At 40.1% G+C, this 25,635-nt stretch overlaps 1 protein-coding gene across 4 annotated transcripts in view; it reads left to right on the top strand.

The window, feature by feature from the left end:
* Window positions 1–25,635, top strand: part of LOC109927670 (cadherin-18-like) — a 578,296-nt gene that overhangs the window by 433,679 nt on the left and 118,982 nt on the right. For all 4 annotated transcript variants that reach the window (XM_048616417.1, XM_048616438.1, XM_048616423.1 and 1 more), the window contains one exon: window positions 20,644–20,763. In XM_048616417.1, the coding sequence (XP_048472374.1) occupies window positions 20,644–20,763 (120 nt within the window). The remainder of the gene's footprint in view (window positions 1–20,643; window positions 20,764–25,635) is intronic.

The raw sequence follows: 25,635 nt of genomic DNA on the forward strand, positions 1-25,635 counted from the left end.
CATTTCCTTGCATCACAAATCATCTGCCTTTTTTTACCTACTTACTTAACCTACCAACATACTTGAAAGCTGATTCTCCAACCCATTTAAACAACAAGCTTAAGCCTTTACACAGCCAGTTACGTGTGAAAGGAGAATGGACTGATCTCATTTGGGTAAATAGACTGAAAGGCTTGGCTGTAAATAAATAATCGGAAATATTTAAAGAAATAATTCAAAATGTTCAACAAAAATGCATTCCATTTAAAAAGTGGCTCACTCAGGAATTAAAGATTATAAGAATTGCTTTAGATTGTAAGGAGAAGCTCTTAATAGTCCAAAAACACAGTAACAAATCTGTGAATTGGAAGTGTAGCAAAGAGTGACCAAAATTTAATAAAAAGGAAAACACTACAATGACAGAAAATTAGCCAAAACTGCAAAAACAGACAGGAAGAGGTCTTATAAGTACATGAAAAAGAAGAGAGGAGCTAAAGTTAATATTGGTCCATTTGAAGCATAAATAGGAAAAATAATCATGGCAAATGAAATTCAATAGAGACATTGATTAAATATACTGTACCGGTTTTTACAGAGGAGGACTCATGTTTCATTCCAGAAATAGACAGTAATCTGGAGGCTAAAAGATTGAGGAAATAAGGGAATTTAATATGAACAGAATTAAAGTATTAGCGAAAGTTAAGGTTCTGAATTCTGATAAAGTCCTAGTATCTGAAAACCCATACAATAAAGAACTGAATGAGAAAGCTGCCAACATGGTGGTTTCTTCAGAATGAAGGTTGACAAGTGTTACATCAATTTTCAAGAAAGGAGAGAGAGAGAAATGCAGGTCAGTCTGATGAATCTGATGATCCATTAGGAATTCCCATCATGATTGGTGAGCAACATCAGTGTAAATGGAGTCATACAGTAGTTCAGCCAACATTTTCATTTTTCCTTTAGGAAGAGGTTCCTCACTATCGTCAGCCATCACTCAGTTTGCTGTACTTTTGAAAGGTATAGGTTCAAGTTACACTGCAGGACGCCTGCACAGAATTATAAGTGGATGCTCCAATGCAGTACTGGAGGAATGATGTACTATCAAAAGTGCCATCTATTGGCTGAGATATTAATCAGTGCCCCATCTGTCCTCACAGGTGGTTGTACAAAATCCTACAGCATGATTTCAATGAAGAACGGAGAGTTCTCCTGGTAATTTATCCAATATCTGTCCCTTAATCAACATGATAAATAAGGATAATCTGGCCATTATTCTGGTGTTGTTTGTAGTTGCTTTCTGTGCCTAGATTGGCTGTGGCAATTCCCTTTTCAGAAAAGTATCTCTATGATTGAAATCATGAAAATTTCTATATGAATGTATTGTTTTCCTTTTTTTTATTCGCATCACATCTCTCAGGATTTCAGTTTCCATCTTGCCGTTGCTATTCACCATAAATCATTTTGGACCATGATGAATTCTGCGGGTATAAATGTTGACACTTTGTGCATATTAAAATCACAAAACAAATCAGATGCTTACTGAACCTTATCAGTAATAAAAGAACCTTTGTTGCCTGATGTACTCAGTTTATATTTGTTTCCAATATTTCACAACTGGTTGATGCTTATTTAAAATATTGTTGTTTCTTTTTTAGTGTGAATCTGCATTCCTAAGCTTTGAAAAATTCTCAAACATGAACAGAATTAATTTAGCTAAGTCCTGCAATCTCATATCTGTTAAACCTTTAAGGTTGAGTAGTAATAATCAGGCAGGAGAGAAAAGCTTGTCAGCTCAAGTTAGTGACTGAATTGTTTAAAATACAGATCAATGGAACAGACTAGAACATCCAGCTTCTTGCTGTTGTTTCATTGTTTGATTCATCAAATTATGGAATTGTTACAGAACAGAATCTGGCTTTTTGGTCTGTCATATCTGTGTTGACTCTCTGAAGGAACAACTTTACTAGTGCCACTCCCCTTCCATTTCCCCATAGCCCGAAGTTTTTTTCTTGATATTGATGCAATTTCCTTTTAAAGGCCACAATTGGTCTTGTCTCCAGCAAACTCTCAGGCAGTGCATTTCAGACCCTAACCATTCGCTGTGAAAAACCATTTTCCATAATTTCACCATTGCTCCCTTTGCCAACCGTCTAAAAACTGTGCCTCTGCTTCTTGGTCCTTCCACCAGCTCATCCTTGTCTATTCTGTCCAGACTCTGTGTGATTTTGTAATCCCCCCCCATTGAATCTCTGCTCAATCCCCTTTTCTCCAAGGAAAACAGTCCTGATTTCTCCACTGTCTCCATGTCACTCAACGTCTTCATTGCAATAAAAATTTCTGTTGTCTCCTTTTGTGTCTTGACATCCTTCTGAAGTGTGTGATATCCAAAACAGGATGGAATACTCTGTTTGAGACTAAATCCCTATCTTATACAGGTTTGCCATAACTTCCTATTTTAATACTCTATGCTCTCAATCAACATTCCTTTTAAGATGCACAGTCATTTTGATGTTCCATGCACAGAGCTTGGAGGAGTGACACTTTATCTTTCACTCAGGTAAACTCAGCTTTCAGAACTCAACATTAAGTTAAGCAATTTCAGAGCATGTACATCTCATTCCTTGTTCAGGTCCTGTCATAAAATGGATTACTTACAGCACACCAAACCCATTTTCAATGCCTCACACCCCCATGATCACCTATCGAGCTTTTCTTCTTCCCTCGTTTACTATCAACAATCCCTTTGTCTGCTAATGCCTTTTTTTCTCTTTCTCATGGCTCTATCTCTACGTAACTGCTTATTCCTTGCAATGCCCACCCCCATTCATCATTATAAATACCATCTTTTCCTAACTGCTTACAGTTCTGAAGAAGGGTCATTGGACTCAAAACGTTAACACTGTTTCTCTCTCCACAGATGCTGAAACACCTGCTGAGTTTCTCCAGCATTTTCTGTATTTGTTTCTTTCAGGTATCCAGCATCTGCAGTTCTTTGTTTTACTCCTTTGCAAGGAGTTAGATATCCTCTAGGATGTTAAAAGTAGACATGCATGTGCTTTAAAAATGAGTTGTTTGAACTGTCAAGCTGTCAAGACTTTTACATCCTCAAGCTCTGTGGATTTTTGAAAAGAAAACATGGCAGTTCGGAGAAAAAACAGAGATTGCAATTTCATTCAACTGTCTGTTGACATAAGAGGGTTATTGTTATTAATGTCACAAGTCTGACTCTATAAACTATTGTTATCAGACTGGAAGTGAGTAAGTCAGCAATTTAGTTCACATCTCCAAGACTTTGATGCTCCATTATGAATATAAATGTGTGTTTTCATTAGTGATTAGCTGTTTGAATGCAGTGACTGCATTCAGAAGGGACCGAATACCTGAAGAAACTTAAAATGTATTAAAAGTGTTTTTATCAATGAGAGTTTATTTTTATAAATATTGAAGTGATCAATAGAAACTTAGACCTTCATTTTGTTTAATCTCAGCGTGGCTTCCTGATGTTTGCCCATTGTACATATGGGATGAGCTGGTATGGAGGGTGTAAGACTGATGGGTGGGGGTCATTGGTCAACATAAGTTAACACTAAGTTGCCATAGTGGTTATAGAGGGAAATGGGGGTGGATAGAAGGATATAGCTTGACCTACAGGCTATGTCAGATCATGGAGATAAGTGGAGAAACAGAGATAACATGTATTGGTGTGGATGTGACAGGAGGAATCACTGGGGGAGATGGGCTGTGATGATTGAGATCTATGTTTTGATTCACTCTTGGATGGTCTGGTGGCTCAGTGGTTAGCACTGCTGCCTCACAGTGCCAGGGACCCAGGTTTGATTCCACCCTTGAGTGACTATCTGCGTGGGTTTCCTCTGGGTGTTCCGGTTTCCTCCCACAGTCCAAAGATGACCAGGTTGTGTGGATTGGCCATGGGAAATGTGGGATTATGGGGAAACAGTAGGGGTCTGGATGGGAAGCTCTTTGGAGGCTTGGGACAGATTCCATGGGTCAAGTGGCCTGTTTCCACACTGTAGTGATTTTATGATTTGTTTGTTTTAATAAGCTCCAGATCACTGAGACCTGCCCTTTGTACAGTCCACCTCTGCAGCAGGCATTGCTGAAGTCTCTTACTTATTATATCCATGAGCTTGGCTCCCCTTAGCATCTGAAGCCCAGCCCCAATATGACTTTAGAACATCTGGAGCACCATCACATCTGGCATTCCTGCTCATTGGAGCTGGGTTTCAATGTCACTACCTGTTGCAAATCAGGTAGAGGCAGCCTGCAAATAGTTTTTCAGTGATGAGTTTTACATTTGGTCTGGTGTTCAGTGCACTGTGATTGTGGGGTAATGGGAGAAGGTGAGACCATTGGGTCAGGAGGAACCTCAAACATGCGCAGGCTCTCTCTGTTTCAGGTGGGAATCTTAACAAACAGATGATTAGGATTGCAATAAAGTGGGATAAAAACAGACAGCTTACCTTTGATGTATTCCACAACTGAACAACTTGTCATGACTTGAAGTTGAGAGGTAGACACCAAGAACTGTCACTGAGTGGTAGTTAGCAAAATTGCAGCATATTTCTGATGTTTGACATTTTAACTTGATGGAAGGGGGCGCGGCAGACAATTAATTATCTTTTGAGAAAGAACACCAACAACACTTGCCCTTTATAAAGCACCAAGATTTTGGGAAATAGCCCAAGGCACTTCATAGCAACCTAAATCACACTAACTTTCTGGTGGCCATGCCTTCAGCTGCCAATGTTGTAAACTCTGGAATAAGTTCTCCTCCTCTCTCTTACTTGCATACATCCCTTAACATCCATCTCTGTTAATGGCTTTGTTCATCAGAACTAATGTCTCCTTCTTTGGTTTATCAATCTTGTAGCATCCTTCACTCTCTCCCTCCTTTCTCTCACCCTCTATCTCTGTCAGAATTATGAGTTTTCAAAGTAGGGAAACTTGTTTCCATCAAACGCTTAACAAGTTTCTTTTCACAACTGAACTCTTCTTCAACATATTTTCTGTTTAAAATGTGCAATGGGAGTGAATGTTCACAGGGATTATCCAATAGTTCCCTGTTCAAGCGAATGGGAGGGAGAACTAAAGGAAGTCGCTCATTGCACATGAAAAAATGGTGACTGTTTTCATAACATAAAGACATTGAGAAATCATAACTTGAGATCACTGCCCTCCAATATAGCATGAACATTTGACTTTCCGCAGTGTTGCTAATTGTATAAGTAGTTGAGGTGTAATAATTCAGGTACAAAGGCTGGAATCTCCTGTTTCTGAAAAAGAGTTCTAGTTTATAATATGTGAAGTTCCAAATGTTGTCTAATGGATCCTCACCACAACTCACCTTGGTGAAGGATTCTTCTATCACCATCCTCTTCCTTGTTAGGGATCTAGAAGACCAGTTGATCTAGTATTTTTGAGGAGAAGAGGTAGTCGAACAAGAAGAGGTTCTTAGTTTATAAGAAATGGAGTGTCCTGTGTGTTAGCAATTGGGTTAAAGTTACAGTGGCATGGTAGACATTGTCAGTAAGATTGTAAGGGAGACCTCAATATTAGGCCCTACTCTCCAGATACAAATCTGTTCACCTGCCTGAGTACATGTGACATCATCATACCAGATGGCATTCTAATGTACTCCACAGCATTAACTCTTTAGGACCCACAGACAACTGATGTTCAGAGCATTGATAACAGTTCGACACTTTGACAGCAGCTGACACAAACTCACAGTTCGTATTTGAATATCAGAACTAGTTTTAGGAACCTTGGTTGTTCTGTGAGAGATATCCAATCAAATGGATTAATAAAAATGATGATACCGAAATAAAATAAATACTTAGAGAAGTAATTTCCTTACACTCGGAGGGTAGAGCTTTGTGTGGTTTAGAAATAATTAATTCAATAGCTATTGCACACAGTCTGCAGGATATTGATGGTTCAGAAGATGAATTAGTGTTGTGATCAATACACTTGATTTTGGAGCATTTCCTATCTCAACTGTATCCTTCTGATTTAGAGTCATAGAGTCAGACAGCGCAGCAATAGATCATTTGGTCCAACACACCCATGCTGACCACATTTCCCAAACTAAACTGCATCAGACCTCTATAAGGTCTCTTCTAAAATTCCAATGCTCCAGTGCCAAAAGTCCCAGTCTATCAACCCTCTCCTTATATCTCAAAATGCACAATCCCAGTAACACCCTTGTGAATCTTTTTTGCATCCGTTCCAACTTAATAACATCCTTCCTATAGCAAGGTGACCAGAACTGTACACAGTACTCCAAAAGCGGCCTCACCAATGTCCTGTAAAATCTCAACATGATGTCCTAGGTCCTATACTCAGTGGTCTGACCAATGAAGGTTGAGTGTGCTAAACGTCTTCTTAACCACTCTGTCTACCTGTGACACAACTTATAAAGAACTATGTACCTGAACCCCTAAATCTCTCTGTTCAACAATACTCTCCAGGGCCCTACCATTAACAGTCCTGCCCTTGTTTGTCCTACCAAAATGCAATATTTTGCATTTATCCAAATTAAAATCCATCTGTCATTCCTCAGCCCATTGCCCAGCTGATCAAGATCCTGTTTCTCCATCTCTAATTCTAGTTACCTGATCATCACTTCTGGTTAGTGTCTAATCAGTAAGTCCTTAATTTGCGCACCATATCAACATTGTGTATAGGCAAGAATTCATTTAAATTTAAAATGATACGAAAAAAGTTGCTGATTAAAAATGCTCTAGAAATCTGAAATAAAACCAAGAATCTGCAAATGTGGCAGTTGCCTCTGAAAATGAATGGAATTTAGTGGCCCCCACTGAGGGCTTTTGGAATTGGATGGGGCAGTTAATCAAGTGACAGGGTAGCAGGTACAGAACAACATTCACCCCCATTAAGTTTAGGCCTTAGGCTCAAAGAACAAAGAACAAAAGAGAAGTACAGCACAGGAACAGACCCTTCGGCCCTCCAAGCCTGTGCCGATCATCATGCCCTGATTAAACTAAATAACAAACCTTATTTGCTCTGTATCCCTCTATTCATTCCACATTTATGTAACCATCCAGATGCCCCTTAAATGTCGCCAATGTGCCTGCTTCCACCATCTCTTTTCACGGTGTGTTCCAGGCTCCAACCACTCTCTGTGTGAAAAGCTTCCCTCACACACCTCTCTTAAAATCTCCCCCTCTCACTTTGAACCTGTGCTCCCTTGTAATTGAAACTTCAACCCTGGGAAATTTAGCCTCTGATTATCCATCTTACCTATGCCTCAAGGACAACCTTCCTGCTGAACCACTCATTGAGGCGTTTAATGGGGAAATTAGTGCCCCCTGAGGGGTCTCAATCCCCCTCCCCTGGTATTCAGTCAGTGGTAGGTATTGCAGTCACCTCACCAAATGGACAGGCCAAATCACAAATCCTTGCCTATGGGCTCCAGTGAGGAAATCCTGTTGTCTGACACTCAGCAATTTGAATGATGGACCAGGCATCAGACATGCAATTGGGGAGGCATGGCCTCGTGGTATAATTGCTGGACTGTAAAACCCAGAGACCCTGATAATGTTCTGGGGACCTGGGTTCCAATTCCACCATGGCAGATGGTGGAATTTTAATTCAATAAAATATCTGGAAGTAAGAATCTAATGATGACCATGAATCCATTGTCGATTGTCGGAAAAGCGCGCTTGGTTCACTAATGTCCTTTAGGGAAGGAAACTACCATCCTTACCTGGCCTGGCCTACATGTGACTCCAGACCCGGAGCCATGCGGTTGACTCATAACAGCCCTCTGGGCAATTAGGGATGGGTAATAAATGCTGGCCTAGCCAGCAATGCCCTCATCCCATGAATGAATAACAAAAAGTTCTTTATTGAGATACAGTCCTGTCAGCTCACCTCCAACACTTTTCCCCTGTGACAACCCCTCCCCCTCAAAAACCCGAGTTTTCCTGTGTCCCCTGATCCCGATCTTGCCCTCACCTCATGTGAGGCCTCAGGGCCATTACTGACCCTGGGCCCCTGGTGGGCAGGTTGGCACCAATTATCTACCATGCCTCCCTGTGATCCCTCCTGCAACGTGGAGCTGTCAGCATTTCAGCACCAGGGTCAGATCAGTGTCAGGGATTGTCTGAGGGTCCACCACTGGTCACTAAAACATCCGGTTGGCTCTTAACAAGCTCGGCCTTCCAATAGGAGGTGATGCAATATTATCACTGACTGTCCAGCCTTTCAGCACCGCCATCTGCATTAAACCTGCTCCCCCCACTGAAGGGGTGGTCCTTGTGTGAAGATCAGAAAGCCATTCATTTCTTCTCAATTACATCACTTTGTCAATGCTGCCTGGAAAGTAGAGTCAGTTTTGTTGGAGAGATGAACTTGATTAGCTTTCGTTACACAGCAGCTTCAGTTTAAATGACGACTTGATAATTATCATTGCAGCAGTAAGTAGTTTTGTGTACGGAACTTCATAGTGAGTGTGTTGCCTGATTCATCCCTCACTCAGCACTCGGTGTAAGTATGAACAACACCCTCAGAGTGATGCCCGAGTTATGCACATTTCCACTCTCAGCTTGAGCATTGCATCTCCTGTAGTATCAGCTGATGGGTAATGTGCTTTCAAGTAAACATTTTGTGTCTGAGCTGAAGTATTCAGCACAAAATCATGAATCTTGAGTATACACAGTCATAGACCCATTAAAAACTGCAGCAAGAGGACAAAAGCCAGACCAGGTGAAGACAGCAGTCTTCCTTCCCTAAAAGACCTTAGTGAATTCCCTCCCTAAGGGCATTGTGCGTCTACGTACAGAACATGGACTGTAGCGGTTCAAGAAGGCAGTTAAACACCACCTTCTCGAGGACCATGAGAGATTGGCAATAAATGCTGACCAGCCATCAACACCGATGTGCCATGAATGATTTTTTAAAAAGGCCATTCAGCCCTTCAAGTCTGCTGCACCACTTAATATGATCATTGCTGATGTTCCAAATCAGTTCCCTGTTCCCGCTTTCTCCCCATACCATGTGATCCCTTTAGCTCTAAGAACTATATCTAACTCCTTCTTGAAAACATTCAATGTTTTAGCTTCAATTGCTTTCTGTGGTAATGAATTCCACAGGCTCAACACTCTCTGGTGAAGACATTTCTCCTCATCTCAGACTTCAGCGGCTTACCCCATATTGTTACACTATGATCCCTTGTTCTGGATTCATTCATTTGTTAACTCTATCCAGTCCTTGTAGAATTTTATAGGTTTCCATAAGATTCCCCATTCATCTTCTAAACTCTGGTGAATATAATTCTAAACAATCCGATTTCTCCTCATACTTCAGTCCTGCCATCCAGGAATCAATCTGGTAAACCTTGTTTGCACTCCCTCCATGGACAGCTAGCTGCCTTTTTCAGTTAAGGAGACCAGAATTGCACACAATATCCCAGGTGTGGTCTGGCCCTGTATAGTAGTAGCAAGACATACACAATCACAGACAATAGGTGCCAATGAATGATGTTTGTCCGGTTGTTAATGTAAGGTGATAAACAGCTGAGCCTGTGATCCTTAGAAATACCATTGCAGCTTAGACATTAAGACATGATTGTGAGTCTGTTGGAGAAATAGATGTCCTGTGAAAACCCATAAAACTCTTTCACTCTAAATCTCACAGTCCCATGTTACTATTGTCTCCTTCTCCCTCTTTTGTATCAAGAGTCTGTCCCTGCTGATCCTACTGTCAATTTGAATTTTCTCTGAAATTAAAATTATCTTCTCTAGAAAGATGCCCATGAGCTCATTGAGCCTGTTTGAGCTGAGGATGGAAAGGTTAAGAAGAGGGATTATACTGGGAAAAAAGATGTTTTTCACTCTGCAGGATTAAGATTTTTGTTTAATTGTTTTCTGAGCAACCTGTTTGGACATGTAATGGCATACCAGTATGACTGGTGGGAATTGAACCTGACTTTCTGGCCCAGAGGAAAGGACACTACCACTGCACCACAAAACCCTGGGAGTCTGCTTAATATCTGACAAAAATAAAAGTTTCAATGAGGCTTTGTGTAGGCAGTGGAAGGAGATTAAAAACTCATCACTTTATTATCATAATCCTTAAGCCGAACAAATCTCCTAATCAGTCATGTTTGCTGATGTGTTATTGTTTCCAACTAACCATGAGCTTTTTGAAAATATCACTCTTTAATTCTAATAATCCATATGTTGCACAGACTGAGTGCTGACAGAATAATTTCAGTGTGTCTGATGTTATACCTGCAGCACAGACAGGGTTTGCTGTTCTATTCTACCCGAAAACCCCTGAACAGAATGCACTGGTGTGTTGTCAAGAAACAATATTGTGTACATGGTGAGAGAGAGAGAAAGACCTCAACATGGCTGTGTTACCAATCTGCCGAGGTGTTTGCTAATTAGGCAGAACACGGCTATCTGGAATTTTATTAATGATTTGTTGTGATTACAATGTGATATTGGCTCAAATGAATTCCTTCCTTTGTTTTGTTTCACTGGCAATTGTTAATTACGTAAACTGTTAATTGTGAGATCAAGCTGAGATTATGGAGAGAGAGATGAGTTTGTCCTTACATAGCTGAACAGAAACATTTATTCACTATTTACATGATATACATCAGTAAGTCAGAAAGACTTGGAGCCATGCAGGCTAGTTTCAAATGTATGACAATGTCGGTAAGCATCACTGCTGATGTATGCTATCCACTGGCATTAACGCACTTCCCTCCTTATCCCTTAATAATGAGGCTGGAAGTAATGTTATTTTATTTCATTCCTAGACCCTGAAAACCCAGAGGTCTGTATTTGTTAGTGTAGACGAGCTGAAGGATGTGTCTGAATTCAGCGTGACAGTTGATTCTGTTACAAAGCTCAGCGATGTGTTCATTATGGTAATGATGACAGGCTATTCCTGTCTTTATTGACACATGGAGACACCTTGTGTAACTGCTGTGATTAGCAATGCCACCTGACCACAGCACAATACTTAAAGGCCTGAGAATGCTGACAAGGCTACAGCTTCCTCTGCTGGCAAGCATGAAGGGACAGATGAAGGTTATTGGTTTTGGTGCAAGGCGATTGGAGTACCGAAATAAAGAAGTGTTGCTAAAATTGTGCAAGATATTGGTGAGCTAAATCTGTTGGACTGTGTGTAGTTTTGGTTTCCACATTTTCAAAAGGATAGATTTGCATTGGAGGTGGTGCAGTACAGATTCCTTAAATGAGTCTCTGTGATGAGTGTTTTCCAATGATGGGAGGCTGAGAAAGTTGGTGCTGTAATCTCTGTACATTTGGAAAAATAGAAGATCTCACAGAGGCAAATAAAACACTGAAGAGATTTCATAGGGAGATTGGTCACAGAATTTAAAGTATGGGTACAGTATAAGGATAAAGGACCAATCATTTGGACTGAGATGAGAAGAAATTTCTCCACTCAGAGGTTTATGAATCTATGGAATTCTCTCCCACGGAGAGTTACTGAATTTTCATCATTGAATTTATTTATAGGGCTAGAATAGACAGACTTTTCATCTCTTAAGGAACAAGGGATTCAGGGAGCACATGGTGAAGTGGCATTGATGCTCAAGATCAGCCATGATTGTATTGAAAGGTGGAGGAGGCTTGATAGGCCAAATGGCCTTTTGCTCCTATTTCTTGTATTCTTGATCTCTCTATAGAACCAATCACCACTTCTTTTCAAGGCCTTCCATCAAACTCATGGAAATTGCCCATCAATGAATTGGACATATTGTTTTGATGTGTGGGCATGCAATACACTTCCAATCATTGTAAAGCAATTTAAATTTGACAAGCCAAATAACATGGCATGGTCATCCTTTTTTTATTGTAATCAAGCAGATTAAGCATGGCTTCATGAAAGGGAAACCATGTCTGACTAATTTATTTGAGTTTTTCAAGGAAGTCTCAACCAGAGGGGAAACAGTAGATGTCTACTATTTGGACTTCCAAAAGGCATTCGACAAAGTACCTCACAAAAAGTTAAGTCTTAGGATAAAGGCCTATGGTGTTGGACGTAGTATATTGGCATGGATAAAGAATTGGCTATTGGACATAGAGTCATACAACATGGAAACACACCCTCCGGTCAAACTTGTCCATGCTAACAAAGCTTCCAAATCTGATCTAGTCCCACTTGCCTATGCTTGGCCTCTAAACTTTCATGTTCCTCTTAGCCTTTCCTATCCATGTACCTGTCCAAATGTCTTTAGAATGTTGTAATTCTACTCATCTCTACCACTTCTTCTGGCAGCTTGTTCCATGAACGCACCACCTTCTATGTGAAAAAGTTGCCCCTTCGATCCATTTCAAATCTTTCCCCTCTCACCTTAAACCTATTCCCTCTAGTTTTGGACTCCCCCACCCTGGGGAAAAGACCTTGCCTATTCACCCTGTCCGTGCCCCTCACGATTTTATAAATCTCTGTAAGGTCACCCCTCAGCCTCCGACATTCCAGGGAAAATAGTTCCAGCCTATCCAGCCTCACTCTGTGAATCAAACCCTCCAACCCTGGCAACATTCTTGTAAATTTTTTCTGCACCCTTATTACAGAAAACGGTGAGTGGGGATAAGGTTGGTGACCTGTGAGCAGTGAGACTCCACAGGGATCAGTGGTGGTACTGCAACTGATTACAATATATATTAATTATTGGTAGGGAGGAAGTGAATGTACTACAGCCAGATTTGCAGATGATACAAACATACATGGAAAGGCAAGCTGCAAGAGGGATACAAACTATTTACAGAGATATTGATAGGTTAAGGAAGTGGGCAAAATGTTGGCAAATGAAATATAATGTGGGAAAGTGCAAAATTATTCATTTGGAAGGGATAACAAAAGAACAGTATTATTTAAATGGAGAAAAACTGCAGAAAGCTGCAACGCCAAGAGACTTGGGGGTTACTTGTGTACAAAACACAGAAAGCTAGCACATAGGTGCAGTAGGTAATCAGGAAAGCTAATGAAATACAGTGTGGAGCTGGAGGAACACAGCAGGTCAGGCAGCATCAGAGGAACAGGAGTGAAAACGTTGACTGTCCTGCTCCTCTGATGCTGCCTAAACTGCTATGTTCCTCCAGCTCCACACTGTATTGACTCTGACTCCAGCATCTGCAGTTTTTGTTGTCTCAAAGCTAATGAAATGTTAGCTCTTATTTCAAGGGGTGAGATTTTGGTCCTTTATTTAAGAAAATATATTATTTCATTGGAGGCAGTTCAGAGGAAGTTCATTCGGCTGATTTCTGGTACGAAGGGATTATTTTATGATCAAAGGTTAAGCAGGTTGGGACTGTACTCACTAGAGTTTAGAAGAATGAGAGGTGATCTTATTGAAACATATAGGATTTTTAAGGGGCTTGACAAAGTAAATGCTGAGAATATTTCTCTCATGGGAGAGTGTAGGACCAGAGAGGATCATCTCAGAAAAAAAGTGCACCAGTTTCAGATTGTGATGAAGAGGAATTTCTTCTCTCAGAGGATTGTGAATCTTTGGAACTCCTTGCCACAGAGTGGCACAGGGGCAGAGTCCTTGTGTATATTTAAGGCTGAGATGGATAGATTCTTGATCAGTCGGGGACTTAAGGGTAATAAGTAAACAGAAAAAAAATGGACGTGAGGAATGTTAATCCATAATCTTATTGAATGGCGGAGCAGGCTGGAGGGGAATATAAACTAACAGTTAACTACAGTTGTACCCTGACAGATTAAAACCGAGAACAACCTGGAATGTACCGTTTTAACTATATTATTATTCTAGCTGCAGTACAAATCCTCTAGTAATATAAAATTAAAGAGAAAGCACAAAGCTTACTCATTATGAGATTAATCCAAATCACACTCCACATATATACATAAACATAATTAGGGCATTTTACTGCCACGGTTCCACTCACTGTTGATTTGTTAACCTTCCTTAACCAGGTTAGCTAAAGTATTATTGTAACAGCTTTACCTCTCATTAACTCTTCAGGAATTAAACTGAATGTCAGTTGTGTGCTAAATATCCCTATTGCTATTTAGAGTTAATTTTGTTGAAGATAAGCCCATAACTGTGATTGTGAATATTGCTGTAGAAGCAGGAACTCTTACCTACTGTCACCTACAGGCTTATGAATCACAGAGTCATACAGCATGGAAACAGACCCTTCGCTCCCACTTGTCCATGCCAACCACATATCCTAAATAAATCTAGTCCCATTTGCCAGCATTTAGCCCTTATTCTTGTAAGCCATTTCTATTTGTAAACCCATCCAGATGCCTTTTGAATGTTGTAATCATACTAGACTCCACCACTTCCTCTGGCAGCTCATTCCATACACGCACCACCCTCTCTGCATGAAAACGTTGCCCCTTAGGTCCCTTTTATGTCTTTCCCTTCTCATTTCAAACCTATGCCTCTAGTTTTGGACACCCCCCATTCCAAGGAAAACCTATTTACCCTATCCATGCCCTTCATGACTTTATAAACCTCTAAAGGTCACCCTCTCAGCCTCTGACACTCCAGAGATAATAGCCCCAGGCTATTCAGCCTCTCCTTATAGCTGAAACCCTCCAACTCTGGCAACATCCTTGTGAATCTTGCTGCAGTCTTTCTAGTTTCACAGCATTCTTCCAAAAGGAGGGAGACCAGAATTGCATGCATTATTCCAAAAATGGCCAAACCAATGCCCTGTATAGCTGCAACATGACCTCCCAACTCCTGTATTCAATGCACTGATTAATAAAGACAAGCATACCAAATGTCTTCTTCACTATCCTGTCTATCTGCGACTGCACCTTCAAGGAACTAGGAACCTGCACTCCAGGGTCTCTTTGTTCAGCAACACTCCCCAGGACCTTACCATTCAGTGTATGTCCTGCCTTGATTTGACCACCCTGCTATTTCTGTCTTATTCCAAGAGTGACAACATGTTGTTTAACTGAGTCATTTTACATTGCAGTTATATTGTACAACCGAACATAAAAATGTGAGTAAGAGAAGCAGCTATGTAGTCCCTCAAACCTGCTCCATTACTTAGTATGCTTACGTCTGATCTTTGACCTCCTCAACTGCACATTCCTGTTCACTGCCCATATCCTTGATTCTCTAAGAATCCAAAAACCTGTTGAGTTCACCAGAGCTGTGCCATTCAATTCACACAGCACAACAGCACATTATGGACCAGAATCCCATTCCAACAACCAGAGAAATTTCTTTGCCATGAAACTTCTGGCCAGTAAATCTTTGAAATTTTTGGAGCATGGGTGAAGCATGTATTACTTCACAACAAAATCCTTGTATTTTTTTTGAAGCTTGGCATTGAAGGTGTACTTCACACAATTTGAAGCATAAATTACACAGCAGAGTCTCACTCATGGGTTGCACACTGCTATGTTTGTGACACTGAGAAGAAGCTGCACCTGTATTTATATCATCTTTTGGTGATTTGGTATTGGCTTGCTGTGATGCCAAAGTTTCAGACTCGGTTTCCCAATGTACATTTGATTCGAATTACAAAGGCATGGGAAGGGAAAATCTGAATAATGGATTTTTTTAACAGAAGTAATTGAATTTTATTGGGAATATCATTAACCTGTGACAAAGTTTAATTACTTCAGACACAGAGAGTCATTTTCACCCTGGTTTTGAGGTAATGGCGCATCAGACTGATAATAGATATTTAAAGTAAACAGATCCCATTGTCATGACCATGAACCATGTTCACTTTAAAGTGAAAGTTCATTGTTCACTTATTCATAGGATGCAGACATCATCATGAAAAGAGCATTTATTTGTCCTTAAGAAAGTGGTGATGAGTCAAATTCTTGATTACAGCCACCTCTCTTGTGTAGCTATTTAAAAGGACATTTATGAGCAACAAATAATGACATCCAGGCTTCAACTGACATCGAGCAAGTAGCCCCTCCCCCACTGCTCTCTTTGTGCTGAGTGATGTGCAGCTCCATGACATCATCGCAATGTTGCTCCAGGGTCCTGAAACTCTTGCAGACACTTTCCTCCTGAAACAATCCTGGCGGTGAATTTCACAAGGTCACAGTTCAAAGTTTCTCTGCCTTTCTTCCAATCTGTTACATTCATCTTCTGCTTATAATTCTTTGTACTTCAGTCCTCAACAATTAGAAAATTTTGCTTCTGTCTACCCTTACCAATAATTGTAAATTTATTTCATGCTTTAATTATATTGCTTGTAATCAATGGTGAAACGTACACTTGTCAGTCATCATTCGTCCTGTTTCATGGTTATAGACGTGAGCTAGTCTCGTGAGTAAACATTTTGTATAAAATACCCACAGCATGTATGAGGATTTCCTGCTGTAGGGAAATCTGAGCTGACACTATAATTTGTGGGCAACTTCCCTGGAGCACCTAAGCTGGATTGACAGAATATTTGGAAGTGTCCACCATAAACAGTCCAATTTTAACCCTCCCCACCCAATGGAAGAATTTGTCTTCTGAGATGAAGATGAAATAATCTGGATGACTCACATACCAATCACATCATAGGCACATTACAAAACGAGACATTGACATTGAGCCACTGGAGGAAAAGTGAGGAAAATGGGTGTTTTGATTTAGACCTGTTAACAAGCTGTCACTATTCTTTTACTTTCATGAAATCAATGGATGGCAAACGTATAGACATAAGAAATTCCAAGATAATGCTGCAATCTCTTCAGACCAATCTGCCATCTGTGATTATTTTGATAAGTAGTGTTTATTAATGACTAATTCTTCTCAAAGCCCTTAAGAAATCTTCAGATCCTGGACTTCATCTTTCTCTTGGTTCAGTGGTTGTCAGATTTAAGTAGATGACATAGATGAGATCAAGTACTTTCCTCATTTAATGTCCAGTCTGTGATCCACTCACCTGAATCCATGAGATTCATGTCACTGGTTCATTCTCAGCATGAACAGGACTGACTCTAAGTTTTGCTTCTACTTGCCTGGAAAGCGAATGTATCACCACCCTTTGAAAACATGGAATTTCAGTGTCACCTCTTTAACTGAGTTAGTGCAGCAAATCTGGAGTTTACAAGATCCGAGAAGGAGTTAGTTCCTGGGGATATGGGGATCAAACGGTTTGGGGAGAAAGCGGAAACAGGGGACTGAGTTGGATGATCAGCTACGATTATATTAAATGGCAGAGCAGACTCGAAGAGGGGAATGACCTATCCTTGCATTGCAGGAACCTATATGTATCAGTTGTTTTTAACAAAATAAACCTTGTATTCAGAATGACAATAGCTTTAAACTCAATTCCTCATGCCAGCCACCTTTGTGGTCACTTGAGTATTATGACTGATTATTGTTTGATTATACGTTGTATTATGTTGATTATGCAGAGAGAGACTTGTTGAAACTCTACAACTGTCTTTCATATTGATGCAGTTCAGCCCATTGCAAAGAAAAAGTTCATTCTAATAGTTCCTGGTTTATGGAGATGTTAACCCAGAGGATCAAATAATCCCTCAGTAAATATGAAACATGAAAATTATTTTCCCTGAAATCAGAGCAGAGTTTTCAAAAAGTGAAATCTATTGTAATTTCCATACTACAATAGGCACAACAGGCACATAGGAGCAGGAGTAGGTCATTCAGCCCCTCAATCCTGTAACACCATTGGAGATCATGCTTGATGATCTTCTTCAGCACCACTGACCCCATATCCATTGATGTGATTAGGAAATAGAAATCATAGTTTATTCTCTTTTTCTTCACAAATTTCTTGGTCCACCTTTGCCAAATTCTATAATTTGTCTAATCTTGAGGCTCATTACTTTCTTTTGGAAAATTTATAAGCCTCCTGCTTTAATCTAATGCCATCTTTCACTTCCCTTGTTCAACATAGCTGTATCAGCTCTTCTTGTTGAGTGTTTTTGTTCTTAAAGGACATATGTTATCGGAAAATTAATAATTAGTACTTTAAATACAAGCCATTACCTACCATCTAATAGTTTAATATTCTTTCTAATCCACTGCAGCTAACTTCCTCCTCATACCTTCATAATTGCTCTAGTTTTGTCTTAAGATCCCAGTTTCAAATGGAAAATCATATTTTTCAAACTTAATGGAAAATTCTAACATACTGTGGCCACTATTCCCTGAAGGTTCTTTTTACAATAAGATTATAACTCAGCTCTCTTTCATTGTGTAATACTCAATCTAAAATAGCCTGTACACCAGTTGTCTCTCAACATGGATGGCATGGTGGCACAGTGGTTAGTACTGCTGCCTCACAGTGGCAGGGACCCAGGTTTGATTACAGTCTTGGGTGGCTGTGTGGATTTTGCACATTCTCCTCATGTTTATGTGTGTTTCCATTAGGTGCTCTGATTTCCTCCTGTTGGTTACTGATTGGTCCTGATAAATGTAGGGTTACAGGGAAAGGATAGAAGGCTGGTTGGGGTAGTTTGCTGTTTGGAGGGCTCATGCAGACTTGATGGGCCAAATGGCCTCTTTTGCATTGTGGTGAGTCTACAAACATATTACTCTAGAAAATTATCTCAAAATGTATCAGGAATTCTTTGTTCATAACATTGGTATTCATTAGATTTACCCAATCTGAATGTCAGTTGAAATCATCTCATGATTACTGTATTCCCCTTGCTTCATACACCTCTAACTTCTGGTTTATTCTGTGCCCTACTTTACCCCTACTGTTTGGTTCTTATCAATATTTGCTGCTTCATGCTGCTTCTTAACTCCAGCCAAACTAGCTCATGTGTGTTTTTGTTTTCTGATCTAATATTCTCTCTTATTAATGTACTGATTATGTCCTTTAATATTAGCATTACTCCAGCAGTTTTATTTCTGTCTATCCTTCCTGAATAACAAATATCCTTTCATATTCAATTCCCAGTCTTGGTCACCTTGTAACCATGTCTGCAATATGCTAATTAAATTGTGCTCTTTTGCTTCTTTGAGCACCATCACTACACTTATATTGTTATAAACGCTGCCTGTATTTAGATGAAGTACTCTTTAAATCTGTAGTTAAAATGTTAAACTGTATTTTGATGCTGGTTCATTAAAGGATTTGTTTCTGCTACTTTCTACTTTCAATAACAGCATTTATATTTCTCATAACCAGCTGTGTTGTATTCTATCTGAAATCTAACTTTGATTCCCAGCCCCTTAAAAATTACTTTAAACCTTCTACCCAAACAACAAGAGCAAATCTCTCTGCAAGGATATTAACCCAGTCCTGCTGAGCTATTACTGAAGTAAAAACAAAATACTGAAGATGCTAGAATTATGAAATAAGAACAGAAAGTGCTAAAGCAGCTCTTCTGAAGAAGATTCACATTAGAATTGAAATGTTGATTATATTTCTCTTCCCACAGATGCTGCCATATCTGCTGAGTTTCATCAGCACATTCTTTTTATTTAAACTATAACCCATCCTTCTTGTACATGTCTCAACTGCGCTAAAACTGGTGTCCCAGAAATCTAAAGACTTCCCTCCTGCTCCATGCTTTCATTCACTCAGTCTTCCTATTTTGTTACCTATTAGTATGTGATGATGGAAAAAATTCTGTATTGCTGCTGTAGACACCCTACTTTTGTGTCTCTTGCCTAGCTCCCTGAATTTACAACGTCATCCCTCTTTCTACAAATGTCATTGGTGCTAACACAGAACTTGACCTCTGGCTCTTCTTATTCATCCAAAAGGAATGTCCTATAGCCACTTTCAAACATCTTTACTCATTTATTAGATGAGGACACTGCTGACTAGGCCAGCATTTATTATCCATCCCTAATTGCCCAGAGGGCAGTTGAGAGTCAACCACATTGCTGTGGGTCTGGAGTCACATGTAGTCCAGACCAGGTAAGGATGGCAGTTTCCTTCCCCAGAGGACATTAGTGAACTAGGTGGGTTTTTCCTGACAATTGACAATGGATTCACGGTCATCATTAGATTCTTAATTCCAGATATTTATTGAATTCAAATTCCACCATTTGCCATGGCAGGATTCAAGCCCAGGTCCCTGGAATGTTGACTGGGTCTCTGGATTAACAGTCTAGCAATAATACGACTCGGTCATTACCTCCCCATAACATCCTTGACCCTAGCATCAGAATATTTTAGAGTCACATCTTTGGCCCAAAAATACCTGTCTACTCACTAACTGTTATTGCCATTGTCATTCCCAAACCTCACCACCCCCACTCCCACCTAATGTTACTTAAGCTTGACCTTTGCTCTGATGAACCATTTCCTCACCAATGTCCAAAATGGAAATCTAGTTAGTAAATGAGATACATTTAGGGGACTCCTGAACTGACTGTGGGATCTTTCTAGATTCCTAGTAATTACTGATTCCCTCTCCACCTGCCTGGTCTTATTCTGTGGTGTGACCACTTTGTAAACCAGGTAAAATAGGTAAAGAAGCTTTTTGCAGATGCCACACAATGGCTCTAGCCAGCACTCCAGTTTCAAAACCCAGATTCTCATGTCTCTGCAGCAGGCTCCTCTCGGTGCTGCCCACTGCCTGTCTTGAGTTCAAGCTCTTGCCTGTTTAATGTATGTCCATCCAAATGTACAGTACCACTGTTTTATTTTCCCGACAAGTTTTCAGTGAGTCCCTTTTTCTCTCTCTGTCTTTGTTCAGGAACTTCTGTGCTTCAGATAACAGCGACGGACGCTGATGATCCGACGTATGGAAACAGTGCCAGGGTGGTGTACAGTATTCTACAGGGACAGCCGTACTTTTCCGTGGATCCTAACACAGGTAGGTTTCCAATGCCTATTGGATCTGTCTGTTTTTCCACAGTGTGTTAGAATGTTAAAAGCGGACGTGCTGAACACAAATCTGACTTGAACTGAAGCAGTTAGGTAGCTTTTAACCCAAAATTGGATGGCCCTTCATTTTCAGTTGCCCTACTATAGTCTTATTGATACTTCCAGCCTCCAGAAAAATGAAAATTGATGTTTATATAACACCTTTCACATTTCAGATTATCCAAAACACTTCACAGCCACTTTTGAAGGCTTTGTTGCAAACTAAGAAGCACAAGAGTCACCTTGTGTAGAACAAGCTTCACAGCAGCAATGGTTAATGACAAAATAAGCTGTTTTTGTGATGTTGATTGAGGAATAACTATTGACCCGAACATCTTGGAGAGCTCTCCTGCTCTTTGTGGGATTTCTTGCATCCATCTGAGAGTGATAATGATTTAACATATTGTCTGAAAGATGGCACAGCTAAAAATATAGCACTGTCTGACTGGTACCACTTCAAGGATGCACTGATCCCTCCAACAGTGTGCTGCTCCCTCTGTATTGAATGAGAGCATCACTTTGGATTTGGAGTGTGATTTAGATACAAGGTTTTCTGCCTCAAATATGAGAAAGCTGCTACTGAGCCATGAATAACATTAACACCTGTTTTCAAGTCCTTTGCATGGCTTCCATCTCCACCACACACAGAGACGTCACAACTGATTAGCTGGACAGGGCGAACTTCAGGAGAGTTTCTACAGTTAAACAGACAATACAACACATGATGAATGAAACATAAATTAACTTGTCAGTTGTTATAATCATTCTCTGTGATACTGCGTTCAAATAATGAGAGATATGAGTGAGATGCACACTTTGCTGAGTGATTCCATTTTTCTCATTTTAATGAACAATTAAAAGTCAGTTACATTGAGATGGTTGACTGATTTTACCTGATGGCTTCAAGAAAAGGTCTTGTCAAAGCAATAAACCAAAAAAAGCCCCACTGGTTCCACTATACATCACGCTGGACACGTTGTTTAAATCTGACATAATTTTAAGGTTAAGGAGCTAAATGACATCTATGATTTAGCCACCACCTGCAATCATTTCACAGAGGTATCTTGTTCCTGTGGGTTTGTGCAATTTGAAAATCCCATTTCAGTAGAAATCTATGATTTCAGGTTGACCAATTACTTTGCTAACAGTAATCTGAGTACAGGGACACTCCCAAATCCTTTTCACGTTGCTGGATCCATTTCTTTCCAGCTAAATAGAAAGATAAAGCACACACAGAGAAGTATCAGCTAGAAAATAAATTGGTTAACCAGAACTTGCTAATAGCATCAACTGTTTCCACACCTCACAACTCAATGTCTTGCCCACAAAGTTGCCCAAAGTGCCACCCAGTGAGGTTGATATGAATCACCTGCAATAGGACATGGAGAAACTAGCGAAACAGGCAGATGAGTGCCAGAATGAGTGGGGAGTGGTGATATAGACAGTAGCATAATTTTAAACAGGGAAAGAGGGTCCCGGGGTTGCTTTTCCATCGACCTTTAAAGGTGGCAGGACATGCTGAGTGCTTTGTTAGGAAAGAATATGGGGTCCTGGGCTTCACAAATAATGGCGTTGAGTACAAATTTAGGTCAAATCCAGATAAAGCTCTGGTTAGGTCTCAACTAGAATAATGTAATCAGTTCTGGGCACCTCATTTTAGGAAAGATGTGAAAGTTGTTGAGATGGTGCAGAAGAGTTTTACCAGGATGCTTCCAGATTGGGAGGATTTTAGTTATTGAGCTAGATAGGAAGGATTGGCAGATGGTGTTCTGCATGTAGCAAGGATAATGAGAGGAGATCTGGCAAAGGTTATGATAGACTTTGATGAGTTACACATAGAACATAGAACAGTAGAGCACAGTACAGGCCCTTCGGCCCACGATGTTGTGCCAACCTATTATCCTATCAATCTATCCTGCATACCCTACATTTTACTAACCTCCATGTGCCTATCCAAGAGTCGCTTAAAAGTCTCTAAAGTATCTGACTCCACTATCACTGCCGGCAGCGCATTCCACACACCCACCACTCTCTGTGTGAAGAACCTACCTCTGACATCTGCCCTATACCTTCCTCCAATCACCTTAAAATCATGCCCCCACGTAATAGTCATTTCAGGCCTGGGAAAAAGTCTCTGGCTATCCACTCTATCTATGCCTCTCATCATCTTGTATACCTCTATCAAGTCACCTCTCATCCTTCTTCGCTCCAATGAAAAAAGCGCTAGCTCCCTCAACCTTTCCTCATAAGACCTGCCCTCCAGTCCAGGCAGCATCCTGGTAAATCTCCTCTGCACCCTCTCTAAAGCTTCCACATCTTTCCTATAATGAGGTGACCAGAGCTGAACACAATATTCCAAGTGTGGTCTAACCAGGGTTTTATAGAGCTGCAGCATAACCTCATGGCTCTTAAACTCAATTCCCCTGCCAATGAAAGCCAAGCAAACACATGCAAATACTTTTCCTATTATTATATTGTAAAAAGGACTGGAGACATGTATTTAATATTTTGATTTAGAGGTACAACGGGAATATGAGGAAAAACTTCTTAAATAACAAAAACAGAAAGTGATGGAAAAACTCAGCAGGCCTGGCAGCATCTGGGAAAAGAAATCAGAGTTAATGTTTCAGACCCAGTGCCGTTCCTCAGAATGGCTTTTATGTTACAATTGATAATGACCTGGATCTTGCAGGAAAGGATAATGATTTCTAAAGGATGTTGGATGGTGACTTCAATGAAACAAAATTTCAGGACTGTGGGACTGAGCCAAGGAGTGGCAATGACTAGAATGCTCTGCAGAGAGCCAGCATGGATAAGATAGGCTGAATGGCCTCCTTCTGTGCCATAAGTAAATCTATCACTTTCTAATAGTGTGGAGAACAGAGCAGCTATAACCTTTGGTCAACATTGAATCGAGCAGCATTTCCCCAATGCGATTTAAAGACTGAGAAGTAAACATTGCAAAGACAATAAAGGAAATGTTAAGCAGAATGTGTAAATTCAATCAAAAGCAATATGTCAGAAGAGAAATAAAGTGAGGGAAGGAAAGAATAGATTGATAGAGGAAAAATATACAGGAAGAATAAGAAAGAATACATTTTTAATTTGACATTGTTAAAATCTCTCCCAAAAATTAAAAAAATACATGAAGCTGAAAGACTATACACTTGTAACGGTTAATTTTCTCTTTTAGAGAATTTGGCTAGTAGTAATTAAAGCATTGAATTCATTGACTAGGATTCATCATTTTTCATAGTATAATTCAACATTCAGTGGTGAGTTCAACAAGCAATTAGAAACAGGAAGACTAAAGACAAAATGCTGTATTCAACAAACAAATGGTGATGAACACAACTTGGAAACAAGTCTTGATTATTGACATTTATCAGTGGATCTAGCCCTGGTTTTGACATTGCTGCATCACTCATCCTGAGATTTTGGCTGTAAATAGTCTGTCCTGACTATTTGTGAAAGATACAGCACTGGTTCCTGGCACAGATTATCAGTTGTTTTTCACATTACACGCCAATGTGACTTCATCTCCTTAACTTCCTCAAGGCCAATGAATGATAATTATCAAATTAATGCATTCTTGTAAACATTGGGTAATATGAAGCATAAATATATTTTGATAAACTGGCCACTTATACATTGAATTTAACAGGATTCATACAAGTAAACCATTACACTTTTTCCTCTGGGAAAATCCATTTAATTCACAACTTTCCAGATAAAAGCATTTGTTGGTCAAGTGTAACAAACAATTTACAAAAAGTCCAACAATCTGCTCTTTGAGATTAAAATAAACTTTTGTTATTTTTATTGATCTACCCATAAGCAACTTGAGACAGTTTCCCAATCTGGCTTTGGTTCACAAACCAAGTCTGCTCTTTTAATAAATGAGAAAGTTAAACAACATGTTGCACTGGAATGCTTCTTAATATCATAAAATTGTCCCTCAGTGCTCTGCACCAGCAGCTCTAGGAACAGTTAGTGTGCTCGAGAGAGTTATTGTCAGGACAGGCTAAAGACATGAGCCAGAAGGGTAGGTTTTAAAGAGGACTGTAAGAGGAGATTAGGAAGAGGAGGAGGTCTTGTTTGAATCAACAAATTCCTGAAAAGCAACAGGCTTAAGAAATAGCAATGAATTAGGAGTTGGTTAGTTCAATTAGCTGGATGGCTGGTTTGTGATGCAGAGTAATGCCAAGTGTGCATTCAATTCCTACATCTGGTGAGGCTAGTATGAAGGTGCCACTTATTCAACCTTGCCCATCAGCTGAGAGCTGGCAAATTTCAGGTTAAACTCACCACCAGTCATTTCTCTGTAATGAGAGAGCAGCCCTATGGCCCTCTGGGTTATGGACACCTTCCTGTTCTTGTTGCAAAGTTAGGGAAAGAATCTGACATTAGGGGAACTGAGATTTCATGAGAGATTGAATAGACAGAGGATGTTGCAGAGATCAATAGGGACAAGACAACAGAAAACATTAAATATAACATGAACAGTGGCTAAGTGGTTACCACCACTGCCTCACAGTGCCAAGAACCCAGGTTTGATTGGGTGACTGTCTGTGTGGAGTTTGCACATTCCCCCTGTGTCTGCGTGGGTTTCCTCTGGATGCTCTGGTTTCCTCCCACAGTCCAGAGATGTGAAAGTTAGGTGTATTGGCCATACTAAAATAATCCATAGTGTCCAGTGTTATGAACCAGAACAGACTCCCTCAAAATAGGTTAAGAAGGTAGCCTAGACTCTTAAATTTTCCATATTTTAAAGGCAAATGTGAAGTGGCTGTTCTAGATACAATGCAACTGGTCAAACTAC

The sequence above is a fragment of the Rhincodon typus genome, chromosome 2, assembly GCF_021869965.1.
Source record: "Rhincodon typus isolate 14 chromosome 2, sRhiTyp1.1, whole genome shotgun sequence".
In the NCBI taxonomy this organism is placed as follows: domain Eukaryota; kingdom Metazoa; phylum Chordata; class Chondrichthyes; order Orectolobiformes; family Rhincodontidae; genus Rhincodon; species Rhincodon typus.